At 39.8% G+C, this 22,529-nt stretch overlaps 1 protein-coding gene across 2 annotated transcripts in view; it reads right to left on the minus strand.

Moving 5' to 3' along the window:
- Positions 1-576: 576 nt before the first annotated feature.
- The window catches only part of PHF8 (PHD finger protein 8), a 102,270-nt gene continuing 80,317 nt past the window's right edge, over positions 577-22,529 (minus strand). For both annotated transcript variants that reach the window (XM_065900610.1, XM_065900609.1), the window contains 3 exons: positions 5,650-5,759; positions 1,618-1,954; positions 577-665 (listed from right to left, as the gene is read on the minus strand). In XM_065900610.1, the coding sequence (XP_065756682.1) occupies positions 577-665; positions 1,618-1,954; positions 5,650-5,759 (536 nt within the window). The remainder of the gene's footprint in view (positions 666-1,617; positions 1,955-5,649; positions 5,760-22,529) is intronic.

Below are 22,529 nucleotides of genomic sequence, written 5' to 3' on the forward strand. Positions count from 1 at the left end.
TGAAGCATTTGGCAAGAGGGGGCAGAGGCCAGAGCCTTCTCCCAGGAACGAGTCTTGAGTGGGACACATCCATTGGGCTAAGAGGAGGCAGGAGAATGGGCAGAGGTGGGCAGGCTTCTGGAGACAGGGATGGAGCCACAGAAAGTATTGAGCACTGGGCCTCCCACTTCATGACCAGGGAAATACCGAGGGGCCCAGGCTCTCCTCATGCCTCTCCTCGTCCTGCTTTCCAGCTTTAAGTGGGGATGACAGTAAAGGGCAGACAAAGCTGGTGAAAGGGAAATGGATTGGGGCAGCAGAAAAGAGGGCTCTAGTCAGCTGGAAACCTCTCCCATTTACTGGCTACTCAGAGATATGCAAAAGGCAGGCAGGATGCTCCAGTGGAAGTGGGGAAGGGAGTTGAGGGAGTAGGTGAAGGGGCCCATGGGAGAGTCCGTGCCTTTGGTCAGTTCCAAGAAAGCAGGACAATGCGCCTCAGCACCTTGTCCGGGGCAGGCAGGATCCAGGAGTGCCCCGAGAATTGACAACGGAGAAGGCAATGGGGGTGAAGGGGTGAGGGGTAGGACACAAAGGGGATCACAGAAGCAGTTTGCCATTTCTGTGGATTTTCAGGATACGGCCGAGTCTCTGCTTTGCTGTAGCCAGGCCCTTTTTGGGACGCTTTCCTGTGGGGGAAGGGAGAGGTAAGCAAAGGGTATGGCAAGGGTGCCAGCAGCAGCTCCAGCACCAACTGTCCTTGCGCCACCCCCCTCCTCTGTTCCTCTGCCCACAGAGTCTCCCCATCCTTATGCCTGGCTCCAGGACCATCTTGGGCCAAGAGGCCCTCCTTAACTACTCCAATCCAACACCACATGCTTTGGCTCTTCCTCCTATGACCTCCTGCAGTGGCTACAGACTCCCTGGTTACTCTGTCTGGTTACTTTTCCCCACTGATTTCTTTGGTCCCAATCATTTTCCTTCCTAACTTCTGCAAGGTGATTGTGCCTCTCCATCTTCTTATCCTGCCCACCAGGATTGAACAAGTGCCTGGTTAGTGATTATAGCTCAGTGTCCCTGAAGTTGCCACTCCCAGGGCCTTGTTTCATTAGAAACCCCATCCTCATCATCCCAATGCCGCACCAATCTCATCACCCTTGAGCTGCGTACTCTAGGGACTGGGCTTTCAGAGCCAAAGTGAGGAAAAGGAGGGCTTGAGCCCTCCCCGCTTCCTCTTTCCCCACATCAAATCACCTCATCACCACATCACCACATCAATCACGTGTCCCATGTGACCTCCTCCATATTTGATCAATTTATCCCCTCCTTCATTCCCTCTGCCAGAGCCCTAGCCTCTCTTCACTGCAGCCTGGACTTGTGTACGTGCCTCCTTCCTAGACTTCCCACCTTCAACCCACCCTCCACTCTGGCCTACCGGAAGGATCTTCCCAAACCCACATCTGGGTTTGTCTCTGCTTAACACCAGTCAATGTCTCTTCATGGCCTATGAGGTCAAGTCCAAGTATCTTAGGTTGCCCATCACTGTCCCTCCCAGGTGTTCTCATTTATCAGAATGCTTAAGGGTTTGAAGCCAGTGACTCTAAGATCCTTCTCAGTTCTACAACCATATGGCAGTCATACCTGGTCCTGTTTGATTGCTCTGGGAGCCAACTGAAGGGCGCCGCTGGGTCAAGAAGACACCAGGGGCCATGGGTGTGGTGCTGCGGTTTGCCTGGGCCATGCCAAAGGCGTTGGGACGAGCAGTATACTCATGGTCAGCAAGACTTCCTGAGAGGGCCTCTTGTTTAGGCTCAGGGGGAGGCAGGGGTGAGGAGGAGGTGAGAAGTTGGGGTGTAGTGGCCAGAGTTGGGGCTGGTACTGCCACGCTGAGATTAGGCTCTTGAGGGCGAGGCTGTTCTACCTCCTTCAACAAAGGCTTCTTCTTGATATATTTCTTCTTTTGGGCCTTCTGTAGCTCCTGAAACACAAGCCAAATGGGAGGGGAGAATTTAGGAGTGAAGAAAAGAGAAGAAAATTTCCCAGAAAGGAATCTAGACGGTGGTCAGTGTGGTTCTACAACCTGCCCCTACTCTAAGCTTAGCCTGGCTATATGTACACACAACACACAGGCCTTCCAATACCTCAGGTCCTTTGGTACCAACCATTCTTAAGTCAATACTGCTACTAACCAGTACAGTGGCAACAGAAGGGTAAATGAGTTCAGAGACTTGGGTTTTGGTCCTAGAATTGCCACTTATGAGGTGAACCATGGACATGACTAATAATAATAGCTAAACTTACACCAGCAGCTGAGGCACTTTATATGTTTGACCCCATTTACTCCTTAGAACAGCCATGAGAAGGAAAATCCCTCAGTTTACAGATGAGAAAACTGAGGTACAGGGATATTAAGTAACATGAGCCCAAAGCCTCACAGCTGAACAGTTGTTGGGTTCAGGATTCAACTAGGTCTATGTGAACACCCACCCTGCACAATTCTCAAAATGGGACATCTGCGAGTGAAAGAGTAGCAGCTTTGGAATGAGATAAACTTGGGTTCAAATCTAGGCTTGTGCTCCCTAAGTTGGATGACCTTGGTCAAGTTACTAACCTTTCTGAAATTCAATTGCCTCATCTGTAAAATGGGCAAAACAATAGCTGGTTTTCAGGGCTGCTGGAAAGATTAAATAATGACATAAAACACATAGCACATAGTAGGTACTCAACAAATGAGAAACTATTATTCTATCTTCATCTCTTACAATGGTTTCTCTTCTTCTTGCTGGTCTTTTCTTTTAATAGAGGACAGTCTTCCAGGTCACTGGATCTTAAAATCTCAGTTTTGGATGGGAGGGATGAATAAGGAGTTGTGTCACTTCTCACAATATCTTGGATTTCATCCATCCATTGCTCTATGAATATACTATCCACTGTGTAGTGGGTACCTTTATAGTGGGCACCTGGACCCCTGAGAACCTGGAAAGGTGGTGCTGAGAGCATGTGAATGACTTCACCTTCTGAAATGCTACACAGCCACAGAGACCAATTCAGTGATTACATTTCTTTGCCTTCTCTTGGCAACACAGGCCTACTCCTGCCTTCGGAAGATCTGACAGGCTGTGGCTACCTTAGGAATTTTTGTGGGACGAGAATAATAATATTAGTAATATATGCCAGGCACTGTTCTATAATTTAACTCATTTAATACTCCTATGAAGCATGAGAAAAAAAGAATTATAATTCCATTTTTATGAGAAGAAACTGGCACAGAGGTTAAGTCACTTTCCTAAGGTTATAGGAACAGTAAGTGGCCAAGCTGCGATTCAGACCCAAGCCATCTGTCTTCAGAGTCTCTTTTATCAGCCAAAATGCTTGTTACTCCATCCATACCAAGGACTGCATTTCTGCCCCCATTTCTCTCATCTGAATCCAGAAATTATCTCTTCATACCTAGATCACATAGTTTAAAATTTTCTACCTTTGTTGCCAATCTCCCTTTCATATACATCATCCAGATCCCCCCCACAGAAGACTAGACTATCTTATGACAGGGCCACTTTCACCTTATCTCAAAAGGCCATCAGCAAGTCCCCACCCAAGTTCAGACTCCCTGGCCTGACATTTATGGTCATCCATCGTCTGGCCACTTATACCTAGCCAACCTGTAGTGATGATGATGAAAAGCTAATGTGTCTACAGTACTTACCGTGTGGCAAGTGCTGTTCTCAGAGCTTTTACATATATTACCTCATCTAATCCTCAGACAGAGTCTATGAGAAAACTGAGGCACAGAGAAATTAAGTAACTTGCTCAAGTGGGAGGGAGAAGATTTGAACTCAGGCAGGCTGGCTCCAGAATTCATTTTTTAACCTCTATTTATCTTACTCCATTCCCCAACAATAAGCCTCCAATCCAAAAAGATCTGTTCATTCTTTTATTCATTCATTCATTCACTCAACCAACAATGACTAAACACGTGCTTAACATAGTAGGGATACCAAGTCAAATTAGATATGTCTTCACCCTTGAGGCCCTTACAGTTTAATAAGGAACAAAGAAAAGTACACTTATGATTGTAAGTACCATGAAAATGCTATGGAAGCACAGAAGGCCACTGAAATAAACTGGTGGTGGATGGTGTGAAGGGGTGTTAGGTAAAGGCATCTGAGAGGGCATGATTCCCAATGGGCAGAGGGAACAGTCTGTGCAAAGGCACAGAGGCATGAGACAGTCTGATACATTGAATGAACAATGAGTACCGTAATGCAATAGTATGGGTGGTGTAAAGGGCATGCATGAAAGGTTGACACAAGGTCAGGGAGGAGAGGTAACCAGAGGGCAAATCAAGAGGGCCTTGTGTGCTTACCAAGGAATCCCCTTCTCCTGGAATGCCTCCCTTTCCCCTCCAAAAGCTTAGCCTGCAAAACCCTTCCCCATTTCAAATCTCTTCTTTGAGGTCATCTCTGATCAACTCCACAGAAATGAGCTCCACAGAAGGCACTAAGAGTAGTTTTCAAACCTTTAATTAATTTGTTCATTTAAAGCAGTCAAACTTCCTTTTTTTACAAATTACATCTTACATGGCACTAGGATATACATAATAGAGAAAAGTTCTGGACAAAGAATGGCCGCCTGTACTGGTTGGTCTCTGCTGGCTTCCATCAATAGCCTCCAAAACATTTCTAAACTCTGGAACTCCACAGAACATCATATGAAAAACATCATTCTATTAAATTTTATTTAAATAGGATGTAATTACTGAATTATATAAACATTTAACTATTTCACTTTATTTTAATAGCAAGTAACATGAAATCTGAAGTTAGAGGATATGAGTTTGAATCTTGTCTCCTCCATTTACTGGCTGTTTTATCCTGGACTAGTCACTTAAAGAGAGCCTCATTTTCTTCACCTGTAAAATGATGAAAATATTACCTATTGAAAAGGGTTATTGAGCAGATTACATGAGACACATGGAAGCACCTAACATAAAGCAGATGCTCGATAAATGCTCTAAGCTATAGGATGTGGCATGAGGATCTACGGGGATACTGATAAGGAGAGAACCACAAGATTCACTTCCAACTGCTCTCAGGGTTGCCAAGCACATTTAAGAACTTTGAAAACTATAACATGCTAGGAAGTTAACTTGATTCTAGGACAAAAATTAGTGGGTGAAGTTTTCTTGGGAAGCATGGGGTGAAGATCAGGCAAAGTATTTGGTACAGAGGACAAGAAAAGCCTCTCTCCGAAAAAACCAAATTCTGATACTGATGAGAGACTGAGAAACTGAGTGTACTCAACTGAGTCACCTCCTTGGAGCTTCATCTGAAGACAAGAGCTCTCACCCAAGGACAGACTTGGTCCTTCCCATCTGAGAGGTTTTCACACACCCAGAAAGGCAAGTGATATTTTCAAGGGCTTTTCTCTGGCCCCCTATTTTCTTTCATCCTAAATCATTTCAACGGTGTGCTCTGTGGAAGTAGCTTGTCACTGAGTTGGTATATGTAGGATATAGGAGGGAGTTGGGATACTGCCATGGATAAAGATCACAAGTTACCCACTTCCCAATGAGACAATGGTGAGATCCTGTCAGCCTGGAGGTCTGAGTTTTGAGGCTCCAAATCAAACTGGAATCAGTGGCAGGGCCATTGCCTGAGTGTCAGCACTTACCTGCTGGGCCAACTTTGCAGCTGCTGCAGCCAAGCCTGTCTCAATGGAAGCTACCCGAGTCCCCTCACGCACAGGACGGTCCTGCTTTGGTAGAGTTGGGGTCACACGGGCTGCAGAGGGAACAGAATGAAGACATTTATCTGAATGACAATCATATTCCCTACCTCTGAGCCCCCCAAAGGTGGTCTCATTGGTTTTCCTGCTTCTAGCTTTTTACAAAGCCAGATTTTGCTTCCCATCAGGTAAAAAGCTAATTTACAAATGCCCAAGGTACACAAAGCACACACTGATTAAAGGATAAAAGTTAATTTCCCTGAATTGGCATGTAAAGTTGTCCATGTTCTGCTCCCTACCTACCTCCCCAACCTTATTTCCATTCCCATATCCTCAGCTTCTCCAGACAGAATGGCTTCCTTATTACACCTCCAGAACATGTACAGCTCATCCTCTCTCCCTGTGCCTTCATCCTCATCATCTACACTGCCATTACTACACACCCTCTTCCCTTTTTTCCACCTCTTTAAAACCTGTCCATTATTCAAAAGTAAGCTGAAATCAATCTTCTGTGCAAAACGTCTAGGACCTCTTTGGCTCACACTGAACCCTCCCCTCCCCTGAACTTCAAGTCACTTAATACATAGCACATACTATCCTGTCTCATTCCCTAATGCTGATGTGTGTTAATCTATCTAATAACCAGGTTATGAGTTCCTAAAGAAGATCACCTTCTTGTATAACCTTTTTATATAATGCCTTAACAATCTTGAATCAAAAAAGTTACTCATCCCACATTTTACATAGGAAGTGTATTTCAGGATAACCAAACAGCCCCAGATGATGAGGGAAAGCTGTTCTTTACAGACGAATGCCAGCTAATAAATGTAAAAGGAATGACAAAATTAGAAAATCACACGTTTGTAAGCCCTAATGAAATAACTGATTCTAGGGAATTGGATATTCACACAGTACCAAAGTATTATCTCACAGATGACTTGCTAGTCTTGAGAAAAAAACACTAACCTTACAATGATGAGATCAGGAGATCACCCCTTATTGTCACTAACAGAAAGATGGCCAACTTCATGCACCTCCTAATGCAATTCAATAGGAAATCTACAGCATTACCTGGGAAGCAGTTTTGCCAAGACCTAACATCAAGTAAGCAGTTCATATTACTTCCAGTTTTTAGGAAACAGAGATTAAAAAAAAAAGTTAAATGACACTGAGGGCAAACAGTCATCCTATAAGATAACTGGCCTGGTTTCTTTAAAAACACAATGTCACAAAGAAGCAAACAAACAAATCTAGAAGGTGGGATGTGCTAAAGGACAATTATACTAGTTTTTATAATAAATCAACAGCATCAAACAAAAAAGGATTTCTCTAGATTAAGAGATATTCAAAAAATGTGATAGCCAAATGCCATATGGACCCTGTTCAGATCCTGATTTAAACAAATCCACGATGAAAATGCCTTTTTCTGTTAGACAATTAAGGAAATTTGATTATGGACTTAGTATTAGATAACATCAAGGAATTATCAAATTATTATTAATTTTTTATGTATGATGACAGGACAGTGGTTATGTGAGAAAATGTATACTTTAGAGATGCATACTGAAGTACATGGTGGGGTGGGGAGGGAATGACACTATCTGGGATTTGCTTTAGACAGGTTTTTAAAAAAGAAGAAAGTTATAGATGAATCAAATATGGCAAAATCTTTACAACTGTTGATTCTCATTGGTGAATATATGGGATTTTACTCTTTTTAATTAATGAAAAAAGTCAATGTCACAGGAAAAAACGAGGTGGTGGTGGTATCTGACCTAGATTTAAAGATTCCTTGGTTGGTTAGCTATTGTTATTGCTATAAAGGAGACTTTCTGTATAAGCAGTATGCAGATTTTAGAACAGGCAATTCAGGAGGTTGAAGTCCTTTCTTTAAAGGTGATATTGATATTTTACTTGTTTAAAAAATGATCTGAAGCAAATCTAGCAAAAATGTTAACGCACAATTTTCAGTCATGGATTCTTGGGTATATTTTATATCGTTCTCCACAGTTTTGTGTGTGTGGTGGCTTTAAAACATGGCCCCAAATTCTTTGACATTTTTCCTATTAATAGGTGGGGTCTATGTTCCCTCCCGTTGAACCTAAGCAGGCTCATTTGTAGCCTATAGAATGTGACAGAAGTGACACTGCATGACTTCTGAGGCTAGGTCAGAAAAGGCAACTTTAGTTTCTGCACTGCTTCCTGCAACACTCACACTTAGAGCCCTGAGCAACCACATAAGAAGTCTGATTGCCTTGAGGCCATCAGGCAGTGAGGAAGTTAGTCACATGGAAAGGTCACATGTTGGCACTCTGCTTGGTACTTCTAGTCTTTGAGTCCACCCAGCCCAGGCCCCAGACATGTGAGTTAATGAGACTTCAGATGATTCAAACTCTTGGCCATCCAGCCTTCAAATTATCCCAGCTGAGGCCCCAGACATCATGGAGTAGAGACAAGTTGTCCCCATTGTGTCCTTTCTAAATTCCTGACCTGTATAATACATAAGCAAGTTGTTTTAATCTGAAAAAAATTAACCTCCTTGATTAGATCTGGATTTAGGGGGGAAAAAAACTATGTAAGACATTTTGTAGGGACAGTTGAGAAAATCTGATCATAGAATGGTTTATTAGAAGATCTTAGGGGATTATTAACTGTTAAGTATAACAAAGTTAGTGTGGTTATGTAGGAGGACATTCTTATTCTTAGGAGATACTGAAGTATTACTTTGTAGTAGCTTTGTAAAGTACTTTGAAGTAGCTCAGTTACTTTGTAGTAGCTTTGTAAAGTACTTTGAAGTAGCTCAGTAGAAACTATAGACAGACAGATTCAGATAATGAAGCAAATACAGAAAAATATTACAACTGTAGGATCTAAGTATTGAGAATACGGGTGTTTGTGTACTCTCCTACATTTATGGATGTTTGAAAATTCTCATAATAAAAAATTTTAAATAGTGAATGAGATTAAGAGATTATAATAACCAAATGAAATGTGTAGTCCTTGAATAGATCCTGGTTTAAATAAGCAAATTATAAAAGCTATTTTTGGTACAACTGGAGGAAATTTGAATAAGGATTTGGTATTAAATGATATTAGGAAGTAAATGTTACTTTACTTAGGTGTCAAATGATGGAACTATGGTTATGAAAGAAAAAGTCATTTTCATAGAGATGCATACTGAACTAATATTTAGTATGCAATGATGGATGAAATCCACAAAAAAGGCAAAGTTAAGGACTTCTAAAACGTCACTTCTGAATTAAAACAATGAAAAAACTGGCAAAAACTGTCATAATAAAATTTTTCAGAACTCTGGAAATTAACCAAAGGTTTACAGCTACCTGGAGAGCATTTATTTAAGAAAAAGTGCTGAATCTCAGTAAAAGCAGTGAGCTTTGTGGCATTTTAACTTGCCCTAGACCCATCCACTTCTCCCCAGCTCAGTGATAGCCTTGAAAACTAACAGGCCACATTGCCAGTGATGTAGGGAACAGAAAGGAGCTGGAGCTTTCTTCCAAAGCCTAGTGCTCCCTGGGGAGCATTTATCAAAAATATTTAAAGGCAAGCGCTTAATGTCACAGATGCTTAAGGTGATGGATAACAGTTGTGGCAAACAAAAGACCAACCCAAAAGCTGAAAAGGAAAAGTTGAGGAATGAGATATCCACTGGGGATTAGAAAAGCTCTCACATATTTCTGGGAATCTAAAAGACCATATGCATGCATAGGGGCTGTGTGCATGATCAGGAAAGACTTGAGAAATACCAGGCACTCACCTCTGGCTGACTTTGAGGCGCTGCAAAGCAGGAAGTGAAGGCTAAGGCACAGTTGTAAATTGCCTGCCTGAGTGCTAAAGCTATGTCCCAACATGCACATAGAGCCCCTTGTCAAGCACTGGGAGATTTACTGGTTCCAGGCATTTAAGGAAATCTCTGTCCAATCATTAGCTGACCACTAAGCTAACTGAGTAGAAACTTCTACTTTAGTGACTTTTCTGAACAAATTCTGTAAATAAACAAATAACAACAAGCAGCAACAAAACAAACCCTGGGGAGTGAAGTAGGGAGTATCTGATTTCCAGAGTCGCCACATTATTTTAAATGTTCAGTTTTCAAAAAACATTAGAAGATATGCAAAGAAACAGGAAAGGGTAGCCACACACAGGAAAAAAGTAATGGATAAAAACTCTCTCTGACTACCTGAACAAAGTTGGACCTACTAGACAAGGACTTTATACCACCTATTTCAAACATGTTCAAAGAGCTAAAGGAGATCATGTCTAAAGAACTAAATGAGAGTATGAGAATGATGTTTCACCAAATAAAGAATACCAATAAACAGACAGAAACCATAAAAATGAATCAAATAGGTATTTTCGAGTTGAAAAGTAACGGAAATGAAAATTTCACTAGAGGGTTTCAACAGCAGATTTGAGTAGGCAGAAGGAAGACTTAGTGACCTTCAAGAAGGGTCAATTGAGATTATCCAGTCTAACGAACAGAAAGAAAAAAGAATGAGGAAAATGAGCAGAGCCAAAGGGACCTGTGGGATGGATCAAATTTGCCAACATACGCATATGGGAGGCCCAAAAGAAGAGAGAAAAAGGGGTGGAAAGACTATTTTAAGAAATAATACCTGAAACTTTTCCAAATTTGATAAAAAATTAATCTACATATCCAATAAGTTCAACAAACTATATGTCAGATAAACTCAGAGACTACATATCATAACCAAAACCAAAGACAAAGAGAGGACCTTGAAGTCAGCAAAACAGAAATGACTCATAACATAAAAGATTGACAGTTTACTGATCATCAGAAACCATGGAGGATAAAAAGCAGTAGGATGACATATTCAAAGTGCTTAAAGAAAATCACTGTCAACCAAGAATTCTACATCCAGCAGAACTATCCTTCAAAAAAGGAGAAATCAGGATATACCTAAATAAACAAAAACAGGACTTCCCTGGTGGTCCACTGGTTAAGACTCCATGCTTCCACGGCAGGGGTGTCGGTTCAATCCCTGGTCGGGGAAGCTCTGCATGCCACTCAGTGCAGCCAAAAATTTGTTTAAAATAATAATAACTAATCATTCTTAAAAAAAAAGAATAATAAAAAAAAAAAAACCCAGAGAAGGGAGACAGCAGAAGCAAGAAGAACTACAATCCTGCAGCCTGTGGGAAAAAACCCACATTCACAGAAAGATACACAAGATGAAAAGGCAGAGGGCTATGTACCAGATGAAGGAACAAGATAAAACCCAAGAAAAACAAGCAAATGAAATGGAGATAGGCAACCTTCCAGAAAAAGAATTCAGAATAATGATAGGGAAGATGATCCAGGACCTTGGGAAAAGAATGGAGGCAAAGATCAAGAAGACACAAGAAATGTTTAACAGGGGTTCCCTGGTGGCACAGTGGGTGAGAGTCTACCTGCTGATGCGGGGGCACGGGTTCGTGCCCCGGGCCGGGAGGATAACAAGTGCCATGGAGTGGCTGGGCCCGTGAGCCATGTCCGCTGAGCCTGTGCGTCCGGAGCCTGTGCCCCACAAAGGGAGAGGCTACAACAGTGAGAGGCCCGTGTAGCGCAAAAAAAAACAAAAAAACAACAAAAAAAGAGAAATGTTTAACAAAGACCTATAAGAATTAAAGAAAACACAAAGATGAACAACACAATAACTGAAATGAAAACTATGCTAGAAGGAATCAATAAAATAAGTGAGGCAGAAAACGGATAAATGACCTGGAAGACAGAACAGTGGAATTCACTGCTGTGGAACAGAACAAAGAAAAAAGAATGAAAAGAAATGAAGATAGCCTAACAGACCTCTGGGACAACATTAAATGCAACAACATTTGCATTATAGGGGTACCAGAAGAAGAAGAGAGAGAGAAAGGACCAGAGAAAATATTTGAAGAGATTATAGTCGAAAACTTCCCTAACATGGGAAAGGAAAAAGCCACCCAAGTTCAAGAGGCACAGCAAGTCCCATACAGGATAAACACAAGGAGAAACATGCTGAGACACATAGTAATCAAACTGGCAAAAATCAAAGACAAAGAAAAATTATTATAAGCAGCAAGGGAAAAATGACAAATAACATACAAGGGAACTCCCAAAAGGTTAACAGCTTATTTCTCAGCACAAACTCTACAAGCCAGAAGGGAGTGGCATAATATACTTAAAGTGATGAAAGGGAAGAACCTACAACCAAGACAACCCTACCTGGCAGGGATCTCATTCAGATTCGATGGAGGAATCAAAAGCTTTACAGACAAGCAAAAGCAAAGACAATTAGCACCACAAAACCAGTTCTACAACAAATGCTAAAGGAACTTCTCTAAGTGGAAAACACAAGAGAAGAAAAGGACCTACGAAAACAACCCCAAAACAATTAAGAAAATGGTCATAGGAACATACATATCGATAATTACCTTAAACAGGAATGGATTAAATGTTCCAAGCAAAAGACACAGGCTTGCTGAATGGATCCAAAAGCAAGACCCATAGATATGCTGTCTACAAGAGACCCACTTCAGACCTAGGGACACATTCAGACTGAAAGTGTGGGGATGGAAAAAGATATTCCATGCAAATGGAAATCAAAACAAAGCTGGAGTAGCAATACTCATGTCAGATAAAATAGACTCTAAAATAAAGAATGTTGGGGAGAAAGAGGGGAAGATGGTGGAAGAGTAAGATGCAGAGATCAAGTTCCTCCCCACAGATACACCAGAAATACATCTACACATGGAGCAACTCCTACAGAACACCTACTGAATGCTGGCAGAAGACCTCAAACCTCCCAAAAGACTCAGAAGAAGGAGATTAAACCTCCACAATCAACTTGATATACCCTGCATCTGCAGAATACATGAATAGACAACGAATCATCCCAAACTGAGGAGCTGTGTAGATGACAGGCTCTTGGTGCTGCAGCCAGGAGTCAGAGCTGTGCCTCTGAGGTGGGAGAGCCAACTTCAGGACACTGGTCAACAAGAGACTCCCAGCTCCACATAATATCAAACGGTGAAAATCTGCCAGAGATCTCCATCTCAACACCAGCAACCAGCTTCACTCAATGACCGGAAAGCTATACTGCTGAACAACCTATGCCAAACAACTAGCAGAACAGGAACACAACCCCACCCATTAGCAGAGAGGCTGCCTAAAATCATAATAAGTCCACAGACACCTCAAAACACACCACCAGACGTGGACCTGCCCACTAGAGAGACAAGATCCAACCTCATCCACCAGAACACAGGCACTAGTACCCTCCACCAGGAAGCCTACACAACCCACTGAACCAACCTTAGCCACTGGGGACAGATATGAAAAACAACGGGAACTACGAACCTGCAGCCTGCAAAAAGGAGACCCCAAACACAGTAAGATAAGCAAAATGAGAAGACAGAAAAACACACAGCAGATGAAGGAGCAAGATAAAAACCCACCAAACCTAACAAATGAAGAGGAAATAGGCAGTCTACCTGAAAAAGAATGCAGAATAATGATAGTAAAGATGAACCAAAATCTTAGAAATAGAATAGACAAAATGCAAGAAACATTTAACAAGGACCTAGAAGAAATAAAGATGAAACAAACAATGATGAACAACACAATAAATGAAATGAAAAAGACTCTAGATGGGATCAATAGCAGAATAACTGAGGCAGAAGAACGGATAAGTGACCTGGAAGATAAAATAGTAGAAATATATACTGCAGAGCAGAATAAAGAAAAAAGAATGAAAAGAACTGAGGACAGTCTCAGAGACCACTGGGACAACATTAAACACAACAACATTCGAATTATAGGGGTTCCAGAAGAAGAAGAGAAAAAGAAAGGGACTGAGAAAATACTTGAAGAGATTATAGTTGAAAACTTCCCTAATATGGGAAAGGAAATAGTTAATCAAGTCCAGGAAGCACACAGAGTCCCATACAGGATAAATACAAGGAGAAATACGCCAAGACACATATTAATCAAACTGTCAAAAATTAAATACAAAGAAAGCATAGTAAAAGCAGCAAGGGAAAAACAACAAATAATACACAAGGGAATCCCCATAAGGTTAGCAGCTGATCTCTGAGTAGAAACTCTGCAAACAAGAAGGGAGTGGCAGGACATACTGAAAGTGATGAAGGAGAAAAACCTGCAACCAAGATTACTCTACCCAGCAAGGATCTCATTCAGATTTGATGGAGAAATTAAACTCTTTATGGACAAATGAAAGCTGAGAGAGTTCAGCACCACCAAACCAGCTTTACAACAAATGCTAAAGGAACTTCTCTAGACAAGAAACACAAGAGAAGGAAAAGACCTATAATAACGAACCCAAAACAATTTAGAAAATGGGAATAGGAACATACATATCGATAATTACCTTAAATATAAATGGACTAAATGCTCCCACCAAAAGACAAAGACTGGCTGAATGGATACAAAAACAAGACCCATATATAGGCTGTCTACAAGAGACCCACTTCAGACCTAGAGACACATACAGATTGAAAGTAAGGGGATGGAAAAAGATATTCCATGCAAATGGAAACCAAAACAAAGCTGGAGTAGCAATTCTCATATCAGACGAAACAGACTTTAAAATAAAGACTATTAGAAGAGACAAAGAAGGACACTACATAATGATCAAGGGATCGATCCAAGAAGATATAACAATTGTAAATATTTATGCACCCAACACAGGAGCACCTCAATACATAAGGCAAATACTAACAGTCATAAAAGGGGAAATCAACAGTAACACATTCATAGTAGGGGACTATAACACCCCAATTTCACCAATGGACAGATCATCCAAAATGAAAAATAAATAAGGAAACACAAGCTTGAAATTATACATTAAACAAGATGGACTTAAATGATATTTATAGGACATTCCATCCCAAAACAGAGTGTTCCCAAGTGCACATGGAACATTCTCCAGGATAGATCATATCTTGGGTCACAAATCAAGCCTTGGTAAATTTAAGAAAACTGAAATTGTATCAAGTATCACTTCCGACCACAAGGCTATGAGACTAGATATCAATTACAAGAAACGATCTGTAAAAAATACAAACACATGGAGGCTAAACAATACACTACTTAATAATGAAGTGATCACTGAAGAAATCAAAGAGGAAATCAAAAAATACCTAGAAACAAATGACAATGGAGACACAACGACCCAAAACCTATGGGATGCACCAAAAGCAGTCCTAAAAGGGAAGTTTATGGCAATACAAGCCGACCTTAAGAAGCAGGAAACATCTCGAATAAACAACCTAACCTTGCACCTAAAGCAATTACAGAAAGAAGAACAAAAAAACCCCAAAGTTAGCAGAAGGAAAGAAATCATAAAAATCAGATAAGAAATAAATGAAAAAGAAATGAAGGAAACAATAGCAAAGATCAATAAAACTAAAAGCTGGTTCTTTGAGAAGATAAACAAAATAGATATATCATTAGCCAGACTCATCAAGAAAAAAAGGGAGAAGACTCAAATCAATAGAACTAGAAATGAAAAAGGAGAAGTAACAACTGACACTGCAGAAATAAAAAAGATCATGAGAGATTACTACAAGCAACTCTATGCCAATAAAATGGACAACCTGGAAGAAATGGACAAATTCTTAGAAATGCACAACCTGCCAAGACTGAATCAGGAAGAAATAGAAAACATGAACAGACCAATCACAAGCACTGAAATTGAAACTGTGATTAAAAATCTTCCAACAAACAAAAGCCCAGGACCACATGGCTTCACAGGCTAATTCTATCAAACATTTAGAGAAGAGCTAACACCTATCCTTCTCAAACTCTTCCAACATATAGCAGAGGGAGGAACACTCCCAAATTCCTTCTACGAGGCCACCATCACCTTGATACCAAAACCAGACAAGGATGTCACAAAGAAAGAAAACTACAGGCCAATATCACTGATGAGCATAGATGCAAAAATTCTCAACAAAATACTAGCAAACAGAATCCAACAGCACATTAAAAGGATCATACACCATGATCAAGTGGGGTTTATTCCAGGAATGCAAGGATTCTTCAATATATGCAAATCTATCAATGTGATAAACCATATTAACAAATTGAAGGAGAAAAATCATAGGATCAGCTCAATAGATGCAGAGAAATCTTTTGACAAAATTCAACACCCATTTACGATAAAAACCCTGCAGACAGTAGGCATAGAGGGAACTTTCCTCAACATAATAAAGGCCATATATGACAAGCCCACAGCCAACATCATCCTCAATGGTGAAAAAATGAAAGCATTTCCACTAAGATCAGGAACAAGACAAGGTTGCATACTCTCACCACGCTTATTCAACATAGTTTTGGAAGCTTGAGCCACAGCAATCAGAGAAGAAAAGGAAATAAAAGGAATCCAAACCGGAAAAGAAAAAGTAAATCTGTCACTGCTGGCAGATGACATGATACTGTACTTAGAGAATCCTAAAGATGCTACCAGAAAACTACTAGAGGTAATGAATGAATTTGGTAAAGTAGCAGGAAACAAAATTAATACACAGAAATCTCTGGCATTCCTATACACTAATGATGAAAAATCTGAAAGTGAAATCAAGAAAACACTCCCATTTACCATTGCAACATAAAGAATAAAATATCTAAGAATAAACCTACCTAAGGAGACAATAGACCTGTATGCAGAAAATTATAAGACAAAGATGAAAGAAATCAAAGATGATACAAATAGATGGAGAGATATAACATGTTCTTGGATTGGAAGAATCAACATTGGGAAAATGACTCTACTACCCAAAGCAACCTTATATTCAATGCAATCCCTTATCAAACTACTACTGGCATTTTTCACAGAACTAGAACAAAACATTTCACAATTTGTATGGAAACAAAAAAGACCCCGAATAGCCAAAGCAATCTTCAGAACGAAAAACGGAGCTGGAGAAATCAGGATCCCTGACTTCAGACTATACTACTAAGCTACAGTAATCAAGACAGTATGGTACTGGCACAAAAACAGAAAGATAGATCAGTGGAACAGGATAGAAAGCCCAGAGATAAACCCACGCACATATGGTCACCTTATCTTTGATAAAGGTGGCAGGAATGTACAGTGGAGAAAGGCCAGCCTCTTCAATAAGTAGTGCTGGGAAAACTGGACAGGTACATGTAAAAGTATGAGATTAGATCACTCCCTAACACCATACAGAAAAATAAGCTCAAAATGGATTAAAGACCTAAATGTAAGGCCAGAAACTATCAAACTCTTAGAGGAAAACATAGGCAGAACACTCTATGACATAAATCACAGCAAGATCCTTTTTGACCCACCTCCTAGAGAAATGGAAATAAAAACAAAAAAAAAAAAATGGGACCTAATGAAACTTCAAAGATTTTGCACAGCAAAGGAAACCATAAACAAGACCAAAAGACAATCCTCAGAATGGGAGAAAATATTTGCAAATGAAGTAACTGACAAAGGATTAATTTCCAAAATTTATAAGCACCTCATGCAGCTCAATAACAAAAAAACAAACAACCCAATCCAAAAATGGGCAGAAGACCTAAACAGACATTTCTCCAAAGAAGATATACAGACTGCCAACACACACATGAAAGAATGCTCAACGTCATTAATCATTAGAGAAAGGCAAATCAAACATACAATGAGATATCATCTCATACCAGTCAGAATGGCCATCATCAAAAAATCTAGAAACAATAAATGCTGGAGAGTGGGTGGGGAAAAGGGAACACTCTTGCACTGCTGGTGGGAAAGTGAAATTGGTTCAGCCACTGTGGAGAACAGTATGGAGGTTCCTTAAAAAACTACAAATAGAATTACCATATGACCCAGCAATCCCACTACTGGGGCATATACCCTGAGAAAACGAAAATTTAAAAAGAGTCATGTACCAAAATGTTCATTGCAGCTCTATTTACGATAGCCCGGAGATGGAGACAACCTAAGTGTCCATCATCGGATGAATGGATAAAGAAGATGTGGCACATATATACAATGGAATATTACTCAGCCATAAAAAGAAACGAAATTGAGCTATTTGTAATGAGGTGGATAGACGTAGAGTCTGTTATACAGCGTGAAATAAGTCAGAAAGAGAAAGACAAATACTGTATGCTAACACATATATATGGAATTTAAGGAAAAAAATGTCATGAAGAACCTAGGGGTAAGACAGGAATAAAGACACAGACCTACTGGAGAACGGACTTGTGGATATGGGGAGGGGGAAGGGTGAGCTGTGACAGGGCGAGAGAGAGGCATGGACATATATACACTACCAAACGTAAGGTAGATATCTAGTGGGAAGCAGCCGCATGGCACAGGGATATCGGCTCGGAGCTTTGTGACTGACTGGAGGGGTGGGATAGGGAGGGTGGGAGGGAGGGAGACGCAAGAGGGAAGAGATATGGGAACATATGTATATGTATAACTGATTCACTTTGTTATAAAGCAGAAACTAACACACCATTGTAAAGCAATTATACCCCAATAAAGTTGTTAAAAAAAATAAAGAATGTTACAAGAGACAAGGAAGAACACTACATAATGATCAGGGGATCAATCCAAGAAGAAGATATAACAATTATAAATATACATGCACCCACCATAGGAGCACGTAAATACATAATGCAACTGCTAACAGCTATAAAAGAGGAAATCGACAGTAACACAATAAGAGTGGGGGACTTTAACACCTCACTTACACCAATGTACAGATCATCCAAAATGAAAATAAATAAGGAAACAGAAGCTTTAAATGACAATACAGACCAGATAGATTTAATGGATATTTATAGGACATTCCATCCAAAAACAGAAGATTATACTTTCTTCTCACATCCAGACTCAGTAAATTTAAGAAAATTGAAATCATATCAAGCATCTTTTATGACCACGCTATGAGATTAGAAATCAATTACAGGGGAAAAAAATGTGAAAAAACACAAACACATGGAGGCTAAACACTACGTTACCAAATAACCAAGAGATCACTGGAGAAATCAAAGAGGAAATCAAAAAATACCTAGAGACAAATGACAATGAAAACATGACGATCCAAAACCAATAGGATGCAGCAAAAGCAGTTCTATGAGGTAAGTTTATAGCTATACAAGCATACCTCAAGAAACAAGAAAAATCTCAAATAAACAATCTAACCTTACAACAGAAGGAACAAGAGAAAGAAGAACAAACAAAACCCAAAGCTAGCAGAAGGAAAGAAATCATAAAGATCAGAGAAGAAATAAATGAAATAGAAACAAAGAAAACAACAGCAAAGATTAATAAAAGTAAAAGTTGGTTCTTTGAGAAGATAAACAAAAGTGATAAACCAGTAGCCAGAGTCATCAAGAAAAAGAGGGAGAGGACTCAAATCAATAAAATTAGAAATGAAAAAGGAGAAGTTACAACAAACAACGCAGAAATACAAAGCATCCAAAGAGGCTGCTACAAGCAACTCTATGCCGATAAAATGGAAAAACTGGAAGAAATGGACAAATTCTTAGAAAGGTATATCCTTCCAAGACTGAAACAGGAAGAAATAGAAAATATGAACACACCAATCACAAGCACTGAAATTGAAACTGTGATTAAAAATCTTCCAACAGGGCTTCCCTGGTGGCACAGTGGTTGAGAGTCCGCCTGCCGATGCAGGGGACACGGGTTCGTGCCCCGGTCCGGGAAGATCCCACATGCCGCGGAGCGGCTAGGCCCGTGAGCCATGGCCGCTGAGCCTGCGCATCCGGAGCCTGTGCTCCGCAACGGGAGAGGCCACAACAGTGAGAGGCCCGCCTACCGCAAAAAAAAAAAAAAATCTTCCAACAAACAAAAGTCCAAGACCAAATGGCTTCACAGGTGAATTGTATCAAACATATAGAAAAGAGATAACACCGATCCTTCTCAAACTCCTCCAAAAAATTGCAGAGGAAGGAACACTCACAATCCCATTCTATGAGGCCACCATCACGCTGATACCAAAACCAGAGAAATATACTACAAAAAAAAGAAAATTACAGACCAATGTCACTCATGAATATATATGCAAAAAACCTCAACAAAATACAAGCAAACAGAAGCCAACAACATATTAAAAGGATCATACACCATGATCAAGTGGGATTTATCCCAGTGATGCAAGGATTCTTCAAAATATGCAAATCAATCAATGTGATACACCATATTAACAAATTGAACAATGAAAACCATATGATCATCTCCATAGATGCAGAAAAAGCTTTTGACAAAATTCAACATCCATTTATGATAAAAACTCTCCAGAAAGTGGGCATAGAGGGAACCTACCTCAATGCAATAAAGGCCATATATGACAAAACCACAGCAAACATCATTCTAAATGGTGAAATATGAAAGCATTTCCTCTAAGATCAGGAACAAGACAAGGATGTCCACTCTCGCCACTATTATTCAACATAGTTTTGGAAGTCCTAGCCATGGCAATCAGAGAGGAAAAAGAAATAAAAGGATTACAAATTGGAAAAGAAGAAGTAAAAGTGTCACTGTTTGCAGATGACGTGATACTATACATAGAGAATCCTGAAGATGCCACCAGAACACTACAAGAGCTAATCAATGAATTTGGTAAAGTTGCCAGATACAAAATAAATGCACAGAAATCTCCTGTATTCCTATACACTAATGATGAAAAATCTGAAAGAGAAATTAAGGAAACACTCCCATTTACCATTGCAACAAAACAAATAAAATACCTAGGAATAAACCTATATAGGCAGACAAAAGACCTGTATGCAGAAAACTATAAGCCACTGATGAAAGAAATTAAAGATGATACCAACAGATGGAGAGATATAACATGTTCTTGGATTGGAAGAATCAATATTGTGAAAATGACTATACTACCCAAAGCAATCTACAGATTCAATGCAATCCCTATCAAATTACCCATGGTATTTTTTATGGCACTAGAACAAAACATCTTAAAATTTGAATGGAGACACTAAAGACCCTGAAGAGCCAAAGCAGTCTTGAGGAAAAAAACCGGAGCTGGAGGAATCACACTCCTTGACTTCAAACTATACTACAAAGCTACAGTAATCAAGACACTATGGTACTGGCACAAAAACAGAAATACAGATCAATGGAACAGGATAGAAAGCCAGAGATAAACCCACGCACATATGGTCACCTTATCTTTGATAAAGGAGGCAAGAATATACAGTGGAGAAAAGACAGCCTCTTCAATAAGTGGTGCTGGGAAAACTGGACAGGTATATGCAAAAGTATGAGATTAGAACACTCCCTCACACCATACACAAAAATAAGCTCAAAATGGATTAAAGACCTAAATGTAAGGCCAGAAACTATCAAACTCTTAGAGGAAAACATAGGCAGAACACTCTATGACATAAATCACAGCAAGATCCCTTTTGACCCACCTCCTAGAGAAATGGAAATAAAAACAAAAATAAACAATGGGACCTAATGAAACTTAAAAGCTTTTGCACAGATAAGGAAACCATAAACAAGACCAAAAGACAACCCTCAGAATGAGAGAAAATATTTGCAAATGAAGCAACTGACAGAGGATTAATTTCCAAAATTTACAAGCAGCTCATGCAGCTCAGTAACAAAAAAACAACCAACCCAACCCAAAAATGGGCAGGAGACCTAAATAGACATTTCTCCGAAGAAGATATACAGATTGCCAACAAACACATGGAAGAATGCTCAACATCATTAATCATTAGAGAAATGCAAATCAAACCTACAATGAGATATCATCTCACACCAGTCAGAATGACCGTCATCAAAAAATCTAGAAACAATAAATGCTGGAGAGGGTATGGAGAAAAGGGAACACTCTTGCACTGCTGGTGGGAATGCAAATTGATACAGCCACTATGCAGAACAGTATGAGAAACCAAAAGTAGAACTACCATACGACCAAGCAATCCCACTACTGGGCATATACCCTGTGAAAACCATAATTCAAAAAGAGTCATGTACCAAAATGTTCATTGCAGCTCTATTTAAAATAGCCAGGAGATGGAAGCAACCTAAGTGTCCATCATCGGATGAATAGATAAAGAAGATGTGGCACATGTATACAATGGAATATTCCTCAGCCATAAAAAGAAAGGAAATTGAGGTATTTGTAGTGAGGTGGATGGACCTAGAGTCTGTCATACAGAGTTAAGTAAGTCAGAAAGAGAAAGACAAATACTGTATGCTAACACATATATATGGAATCTAAGGAAAAAAATGTCATGAAGAACCTAGGGGTAAGACGGGAATAAAGACACAGACCTACTAGAGAGTGGACTTGAGGATATGGGGAGGGGGAAGGGTAAGCTGTGACAAAGTGAGATAGTGGCATGGACATATATACACTACCAAACATAAAACAGATAACTAGTGGGAAGCAGCCACATAACACAGGGTGATCAGCTCGGTGCTTTGTGACCACCTAGGGGGGTGGGATGGGGAGGGTGGGAGGGAGGGAGACGCAAGAGGGAAGAGACATGGGAACATATGTATATGTATAACTGATTCACTTTGTTATAAAGCAGAAACTAACACACCATTGTAAAGCAATTATACTCCAATAAAGATGTTAAAAAAAAAGAACTTACTTTTAAAATGTGATAAAAGTTATTAGCTTTCTTTTTAGAGAAATATACATGGACATATGCATACATTTATGTTAAAAATACAGCAGTGTTAATTATTTGCTCTATGAATGGGGAAACAATGGATAAGATCAGCTTTTGATATAGAAATATTCATATTTTTTATGTAGAATGAGGAAAAAATATAAATAAA

Source organism: Phocoena phocoena, chromosome X (assembly GCF_963924675.1).
Source record: "Phocoena phocoena chromosome X, mPhoPho1.1, whole genome shotgun sequence".
Lineage (NCBI taxonomy): Eukaryota > Metazoa > Chordata > Mammalia > Artiodactyla > Phocoenidae > Phocoena > Phocoena phocoena.